This window comes from Oncorhynchus mykiss, chromosome 8, assembly GCF_057628025.1.
Source record: "Oncorhynchus mykiss isolate SJ-2025 chromosome 8, ASM5762802v1, whole genome shotgun sequence".
Taxonomy (NCBI): domain Eukaryota; kingdom Metazoa; phylum Chordata; class Actinopteri; order Salmoniformes; family Salmonidae; genus Oncorhynchus; species Oncorhynchus mykiss.
Window position 1 is genome coordinate 5,633,385 of NC_143029.1, and position 9,173 is coordinate 5,642,557.

At 39.6% G+C, this 9,173-nt stretch overlaps 1 protein-coding gene across 2 annotated transcripts in view; it reads left to right on the forward strand.

Annotated features, from left to right (window-relative positions):
- The window catches only part of LOC110529279 (uncharacterized), a 54,105-nt gene extending 47,880 nt beyond the window's left edge, over positions 1 to 6,225 (forward strand). For both annotated transcript variants that reach the window (XM_090242446.1, XM_090242447.1), the window contains exons 19-22: positions 2,666 to 2,717; positions 3,505 to 3,611; positions 4,111 to 4,301; positions 5,905 to 6,225. In XM_090242446.1, coding sequence (XP_090098572.1) covers positions 2,666 to 2,717; positions 3,505 to 3,611; positions 4,111 to 4,257 — 306 coding nt within the window. In that variant the 3' untranslated portion in view covers positions 4,258 to 4,301; positions 5,905 to 6,225. The remainder of the gene's footprint in view (positions 1 to 2,665; positions 2,718 to 3,504; positions 3,612 to 4,110; positions 4,302 to 5,904) is intronic.
- Positions 6,226 to 9,173: the final 2,948 nt, after the last annotated feature.

Sequence of the window (9,173 nt, forward strand, 5' to 3'; positions counted from 1 at the left end):
TACATTCATCTGTAATTAAGGAAATGGCTATATCCACCTGTTATTAAGGAAATGGCTATATTCACTACAGGCATCTGTTATTAAGGAAATGGCTATATTCACTACAGGCATCTGTTATTAAGGAAATGGCTATATTCACTACATTCATCTGTAATTAAGGAAATGGCTATATCCACCTGTTATTAAGGAAATGGCTATATTCACTACAGGCATCTGTTATTAAGGAAATGGCTATATTCACTACAGGCATCTGTTATTAAGGAAATGGCTATATTCACTACAGGCATCTGTTATTAAGGAAATGGCTATATTCACTACAGGCATCTGTAATTAAGGAAATGGCTATATTCACTACAGGCATCTGTTATTAAGGAAATGGCTATATTCACTATAGGCATCTGTTATTAAGGAAATGGCTATATTCACTACAGGCATCTGTTATTAAGGAAATGGCTATATCCACTACAGCTTCCTGTTATTAAGGAAATGGCTATAATCACGACAGGCATCTGTTATTAAGGAAATGGCTATATTCACTACAGGCATCTGTTATTAAGGAAATGGCTATATTCACTACAGGCACCTGTTATTAAGGAAATGGCTATATCCACGACAGGCATCTGTTATTAAGGAAATGGCTATATTCACTACAGGCATCTGTTATTAAGGAAATGGCTATATTCACTACAGGCATCTGTTATTAAGGAAATGGCTATATCCACTACAGCTTCCTGTTATTAAGGAAATGGCTATAATCACGACAGGCATCTGTTATTAAGGAAATGGCTATATCCACGACAGGCATCTGTTATTAAGGAAATGGCTATATCCACTACAGCTTCCTGTTATTAAGGAAATGGCTATATCTACTACAGGCATCTGTTATTAAGGAAATGGCTATATCCACTACAGCTTCCTGTTATTAAGGAAATGGCTACATTCAATACAGGCATCTGTTATTAAGGAAATGGCTATATTCACTATAGGCATCTGTTATTAAGGAAATGGCTATATTCACTATAGGCATCTGTTATTAAGGAAATGGCTACATTCACTACAGGCATCTGTTATTAAGGAAATGGCTACATTCACTACAGGCATCTGTTATTAAGGAAATGGCTATATCTACTACAGCTTCCTGTTATTAAGGAAATGGCTACATTCACCTGTTATTAAGGAAATGGCTATATCCACTACAGCTTCCTATAATTAAGGAAATGGTTATATCTACTACAGGCATCTGTAATTAAGAAATTGCTATATCTACTACAGGCATCTGTAATTAAGGAAATGGCTATATCCACCTGTAATTAAGGAAATTGCTATAATTCACTACAGGCATCTGTAATTAAGGAAATTGCTATAATTCACTACAGGCATCTGTAATTAAGGAAATGGCTATATCCACTACAGTCATCTGTTTTTAAGGAAATGGCTATATCCACTACAGGCATCTGTAATTAAGGAAATGGCTATATCCACTATAGGCATCTGTTATTAAGGAAATGGCTATATCTACTACAGGCATCTGTTATTAAGGAAATGGCTATATTCACTACAGGCATCTGTTATTAAGGAAATGGCTATATCTACTACAGGCATCTGTTATTAAGGAAATGGCTATATTCACTACAGGCATCTGTAATTAAGGAAATGGCTATATCTACTACAGCTTCCTGTTATTAAGGAAATGGCTATATCTACTACAGGCATCTGTTATTAAGGAAATGGCTATATTCACTACAGGCATCTGTTATTAAGGAAATGGCTATATCTACTACAGGCATCTGTTATTAAGGAAATGGCTATATTCACTACAGGCATCTGTTTTTAAGGAAATGGCTATATTCACTACAGGCATCTGTTATTAAGGAAATGGCTATATTCACTACAGGCATCTGTTATTAAGGAAATGGCTATATCTACTACAGGCATCTGTTATTAAGGAAATGGCTATATCTACTACAGGCATCTGTTATTAAGGAAATGGCTATATCTACTACAGGCATCTGTAATTAAGGAAATGGTTTTCTTTTCTAACATGCGTTTAGAACTGAATAGTTTTTTAGTCAGAATTCACTTATTGCTTCATTTATTTACAAAATACTTCATAATCAAAGACTGGTAAGGTCCAACTTGTGTATACCAGTGTTGTTAATGCCTAACGAGTAGACTAGCTAATATTTGTCTTTAGTTGGGCCACTAGGCAATATAATGAAATGAGGTGTTTCAACTTGGTGTCCTACCAAAGGGGAACCACGATAAACACAAAAAAGGTGTCCATGAAAATGCAGTTGTTGCTCTTGCAGTAGGCTAGCTCTCGTGTATCAACTAGCTGGCTTCTGAAGTCATAACTGTCTCTGAAATGCTTTGATCGTGGCTTCATACCGAAGGCACGTCCTCTCAGCTGAGGTGTCATAATGACATCTGACATTGTTTGCATGCCAACATCTTTTGAAAAGCTATTTCATGCCGTCTCATGTCGTGTCATTCTTGCGATTTTTGTCGTGATTGTACTGGTATTGTTTGATTAACCTAACTGTTTGAACGCCTTGTCTCCCGTCACCGAAACCCTTCCCCACACCCTCCCTCCCTCCCTCTCTCTCTCCTCCTGACCCCTAGCTCCGAGGCCTAACCGTTGCAGTCTCTTCTCTGTATAATTTAGGGTTACATTCCACAAAGCAAATGGGAGATGGACACTTCTGATGCGAAACTAGGTAGGTATTCTGTCTTACTAATGTACATGATGTTCACTAACAACTCTAGCTTCCAGAAAATGTTCCTGTTGCGCCACAGTGATATGCTCTTCAACTCCTTGATCTAAGCCATTGGTTTTCAAAACTCTCGTCGGGGGGACCCCCCCTCTCCCCCCTCCCCCAGACGTTTCACAATTTTGTTGTAGCCCTAAACTAGCTCACCTGATTTTAAGTAGTTCATTGTCTTGATAACTAGTTGGCAAGTTGAATCAGGTGTGCTAGCTCTGGAATGGTTCAAATGAATGGAACGGCTGGGGATCCCCAAAAAGAGAGGTTTGACACTTGTTGCCCAAACAGTTTCCAGTCTCCTTTTAGCAGACATGCTGAATACAAATGATCTGATCAAAACACACAGGTGTGATCAAAATAGTGCATTTCAAATAAGTAACATCAACTCATATTTACAATTACAATGACCATTTACGCTTGCTTTAAACTGTGCACACAGTTTGAAGGGCAAAAAAAAATACATGTGCTCAATTCTCTTCAATATCAAAATGAGAGGAGGCGACTCTTTGATTTAAGGGGATCCTTGGTAATAAAACCGGACAACATGTAACCTTTCCTTAAAGAACATTCTAAATATTTATAGACAGAAAAAAAAAAGAACATGGCAATAATACAGAATCTAAGGAAGCGCGCGGTCATCGTCGTCACGGTGACCCGCGATACCGGTTGAAGTAGCGATAGTGTTTTTTTTTTTTTGCTGGGTCGTGAGGTGACGTGGCGAGCGCTCTTCTCCTTACAGACAAGCTGGACGGCCTGGTGATGGGGGGGAAGAGGAAGAGGGAGGGAGACGACTTTCAGCTAACGGACGACTACGCCACACGCCACTCTGAGCCTGGCAAGAAGAGGGTAAAGTATTTTATATATTTAGGTTCTTGCCTTACCTGTTTCTCTTTAACGAACCAGGAAATATTTGATTCTTTGACATTTCCCAAAACATCTCCATCAGTGTTGCGTCTTATTTATTATATTGTTTTATATAACCTTTATTTATTATATTGTTTTATATGACCTTTATTTATTTAGGTAACTTCTTATTTACAATGGCAGCCTGACTGACTATAGAGATATGTGATCGTTTGGCCAGTCACAACATCTCTATAATCCAAGGCGCCTGGAGAAATTCATCACAAAATCTGGATTATCTATTGGTGAAAAATGTTGGTTTTGATCGTGGTTTGGGTGTGCTCCTTAAATACTCTTTCACAAATTTTACTAGAATATTTAACTTGAAATGCAAATGTCAGACCAGCTAGCTAGCATGAACATAGCATAGCCTACACCTCGTCCAATCATGACCCATTTCCTGCTCGTGACCCCGCTGGATGTTTTCCTTCCTGTCGTCTAGGTTCGCTGGGCTGACCTCGAAGAGCAGAAGGATGCGGAGCGCAAGCGTGATATCGGCTTTGTGGTGGGTCAAACAGACTGGGAGAAAATCACCGACCAGAGTGGACAGATAGCTCAGAGAGCTCTCAACCGCACTAAGTATTTCTAGTAACAGGAGATCATTGCCCTCACCCCCTGCTTCCTGGTTTATAGGTATGTCCATTACATTCTGTTCATCATCTAATTTGATACAGTATTGTTGTGTTTTTTGAAGGGGCGTTGATGTAATGATGTGTCTTTTGTTTATTACAGTTAGGAGAGAGGGGGCTAGTAGTTATTTTGACCCTCATTTGGGAGTTATGAAACACATGTTCTATGTGAAAGCATCCAACAAAATGTGATTTTGATTTTAAGTAACTACTATTTTTTTTGGGAGAAAAGCAATGACTTAAATCTTGACCAATGAGAATGCATCTACACTGAACAAAAAAATAAACGCAACCTGCAACAATTTTCAAAGATTTGACTGAGTTACAATTCATATAAGGAACTCGAGTCAATTTAAATAAATTCATTAGGCCCTAATCTATGGATTTCACATGACTGGGAATACAGATATGCATCTGTTGGTCACGGATACTGTTGGTCACGGATACATAAACAATGGGCCTCAAGATGTCGTCACGGTATCTCTCTGCATTCCAATTGCAATCGATAAAATGCAATTGTGTTCATTGTCTGTAGCTTATGCCTGCCCCATACCATAACCCCACCGCCACCATGTGGCCCTCTGTTCATAACGTTAACATCAGAAAACCGCTCGCCCACACAACGCCATGCACGCTGTCTGTCATCTGCCCGGTACAGTTGAACCCGGAATGCATCTGTGAAGAGCACACTTCTCCAGCGTGCCAGAGGCCATCGAAGGTGAGCATTTGCCCACTGAAGTCAGTTACGACACCGATCAGGTCAAGACCCCGGTGAGGACGACGAGCACGCAGATGACCTTCCCTGAGACGGTTCCTGACAGTTTTTGGAGAACTTCTTCGGTTGTGTAAACCCACAGTTTCATCAGTTTCTCAGACCATCCCGCAGGTGAAGAAGCTGGATGTGGAGGTCCTGGGCTGGTGTGGTTACACCTGGTCTGAAGCTGTGAAGCCGGTTGGACGTACTGCCAAATTCTCTAAAACGATGTTGGAGGCGGCTTATGGTAGAGAAATTTAACTGGCAACAATTAAATTATCTGGCAACAGCTCTGGTGGACATTCCTGCAGTCAGCATGACAATTGTACGCTCCCTCAAAACTTGAGATATCTGTGGCATTGTGTTGTGACAAAACTGCACATTTTAGTGGCCATTAGTCCCCAGCTCCTGTGTAATGATCATGCTGTTTAATCAGTTTCTTGATGTGCCACCTGATCAGGAGGATGTATTATCTCGGCAAAAGAGAGATGCTCACTAACAGGGATGTAAACAAATTTGTGCACAAGATTTGAGAGGAATAAGCTTTTTTTTGTGCAAATGGAACCTTTTCTGGGATCTTTTATTTCACAGTTTTTACATGTTGCGTTTTATTTTTGCTCAGTGTAGTTAAATTGTTACAATTTTAATTACGCGTAACAAAACATATATATTTTTTCATCCGTTATATTATGTTTTCCTAATTTTGGAAGATGTATTGTTATTGTAAGATCATTCATTGAAAAGTCCATTTGGATGGATGTAGCAATTGCAGATTACCCTTTTTTTTTTTTTTAAATATGCAACATATATATATATTTAAATCAGTTTTCTTCTCTTTTTTTTTCTCCTCTAGGTCTGCAGACTGAATATCAGGACTACACAGTCTACAGGCCGGCGTTTAGGAAATCCATAGCTGTTTATTCCATTCTTAGAATACAGGATATAGCTTTCTGTTGCGTTAGACATTCTTGATGTTCATTTAGAATTATGTGTAGTTTTTATTTTCTTTCATCCTATGCTTTTCGATTGGTAAGTTGTTTTTTTTTTTTTGCACCAGTGTGCTTCTCATTTTATACTGTACAAGCTGTAACGTCTACGTGTATGTTAGCGCTGTTGCTTATTTTAAGAAAATAAACGAAAAGAAAAACAATAAAAGGTTTCACACACACAAAAACAAGCAGGAGAGTCTCGTGTGAGTGGTCATATGGGCTACGTCATGGAGAGTCTTCTGTGATGTCTGTTTTCATGTGAACCACATTCAGTAGAACCTCAAAGATACAAACCTAATTTTATGGTGACATATTTTTTTTTGGTCTCTTTTTTTTTGTTTTTCTCAAAGTTACAAACATTTCAGTATTTCAAAAACAACCTCCATTTCCCGCTGTGTTCGTATCTCTAAGGTCCTACTGTGTTACAGGAAGTATGTAGCATAGGTTAGAGTGGCGGAACAGGAAGGTTCTTGGTTCAAGCCCTGAGCCTAGCGAGGAAGTGGAAACTGGACTGCTGGTGTCTGAGTCACTGGCTGCCCATTGTGCCCATGAGCAAGGAACTCTCAAACTGCTACACGGAGGCTGCACTGTGTCTTACCCTTTGCCTCTCAGTGCATGTGTGTGTCGGGGGGTGGGGGGGGGGTAACGCAAAATGAAATGAGTTTTCAGTACTCAATCAAACCACATAGTATCACTGTCTTTAATTTGATTTTAATTCAAAAATCTGTTACCTCGTTGCATTTCACATAATTTAATCTCCTAAACTTTAAGAAAGTTCACACTCATTGTTTCTTGCAACAAATAAAATACTGAATTGAAAGTCCAGTATATATTTTGTGCCGTTACACGATCTTACAAATAAATAAACAATCCACGACAGTCACGCAGAATCACCTTGCTTGTGAAACACAACCAAAAATCTAAAAGTTTATGGTAATGGTAAATTCTACACTATCAACTTGCTAACTGAGGCAAACGACGTGTTCCTGATAGGTATCGAGCCAAAAAAGAAACTAAACCATCAATGGTCACCTCTCTCTTTTTTTTTTACAGTAGGCTCTCGTCAGCAATATTCAAGCATTACCGGGCCCTAACTCCACTAAGGGGCTTTCTCCTCCTTCTGTATTCTCGTCACATGACTTTTATTCCTCTTGCTAATTGGACTGAAATAAATTCTGACTACACAGATATAATCCAGACTGTCTGTCTTGTTTCTGACCTGTCAATCTGAGATTATCATGCAACGGTTATATGATCCTGTTGAGTGAATATTGTCAATTATGACCAATCTGAGAGGAATCCTGTAGTTGTGAATGGTTGTTGAATGGCATACTGTACCAAATGTTCTGTACTGTAGCTCAAAGCCTGCAATCCCAAATGACTCCCTATTCCCATTCATAGTGCACTACTTTTTTGACCAGAGCCCATAGGGGCTGTCTCTGCGCTGCCACCTGTTTCACTGTATAGAAGGACATACTTCTCTTTTTTTAAATTTAAACAACTGGTCTATACTCTTAGTGCCCAAAAAAACGGTTTTAGCATGGTCCATTGAGGACTATCACCATTTTGAAGTAGTCAAATTGGGTGGGACCTTCCTATGGGTTAAGGAAGGATCACACAATTGTATTCTGGTCATCACGAGAGATCAGACAAATAAGTTAACTTGTGAGGAAATGTTCCATAACTCCAGGTGGCAGTACGTCACCAACCTCGTCTCTATACCTGTACAAACAACACACTCCAGGTGGCGGTACGTCACCAACCTCGTCTCTATACCTGTACAAACAACACACTCCAGGTGGCAGTACGTCACCAACCTCGTCTCTATACCTGTACAAACAACACACTCCAGGTGGCGGTACGTCACCAACCTCGTCTCTATACCTGTACAAACAACACACTCCAGGTGGTGGTACGTCACCCTTTCAGTTTGTTTACCTACTCATAGAAGTTGTAGAAGATAAAAGGTACAATTTTTTTTTTTTTTGTAAATAGAGATGGCCTCAATGGCGCTGCCCGTGCGCTCACAGACGCTATAATGGGACAAATACAACGCTGCGATCTCTATACATCTTCTTTGCCCCAGGGATAGCTATTGTCCTATTGCTGTGTGACGCGATTTTACTGAAGATACACAAGATCTAGATTACATGCCTCTGAAACATCTGCTTTTGAGTGACAATCAAACAGATGTTGCTGGCTATGAAGATATTCACCTGAACACCCGTTGAAGACCTTGTTCAATTAGCATAGCCGATATGGAGCTTAGACGTTTCCTGGGCAGGAACTGGCTGGAACTTTCAGCAGAGCGACGTCAAGGTGAGTAATATTGAATTAAAAAAATGTGGTTAGTTACAGAATGTTTCTAATACTAAAATACCTAACAAAGCACATTTCTACCAATCAATATGTAGTAGCTAATGGATATTTAGACTGAACAAAAATATAAATGCACCATGCAACAATTTCCAAAGATTTTACTTAGATTATATAAGGAAATGTGTTAATTTAAATAAATTCATTTGGCTCTGATCTATGGATTTCACATGACTGGGAATACAGATAATGCATCTGTTGGTCACAGATACCTTTAAAATAATGGGCCTCACAACGGGCCTCGAGATGTCATCACGGTATCTCTGCATTCAAATTGCCAACAATTTAAATTAAAATTGTTGTTCGTTGTCCGTAGCCTGCCCATACCATAACCTTCACCGCCGCCATGGGGCACTCTGTCCACAACGTTGACATCAGCAAACCATACACGTTGTGGGGCCGGGTGGACGTACTGACAAATTATCTAAAACGACGTTGGAGGCGGCTTATGGTAGAGAAATGAACATAAAATTATCTGACAACAGCTCTGGTGGACATTCCTGCAGTCAGCATGCCAACTACACGCTCCCTCAAAACTTGAGACATCTGTGGCATTGTGTTTTGGGACAAAACTGCACATTTTAGAGTGGCCTTTTATCCCCAGCACAAGGTGCTCCTGTGTAATGATCATGCGGGATTATCTTGGCAACAGAGAAATGCTCACTAACAGGGATGTAAACATGTGTGGACAACATTTAATAGAAAACATGTTTTTTTTGTGTGTATGGAGCATTTCTGGGATCTTTTATTTCAGCTG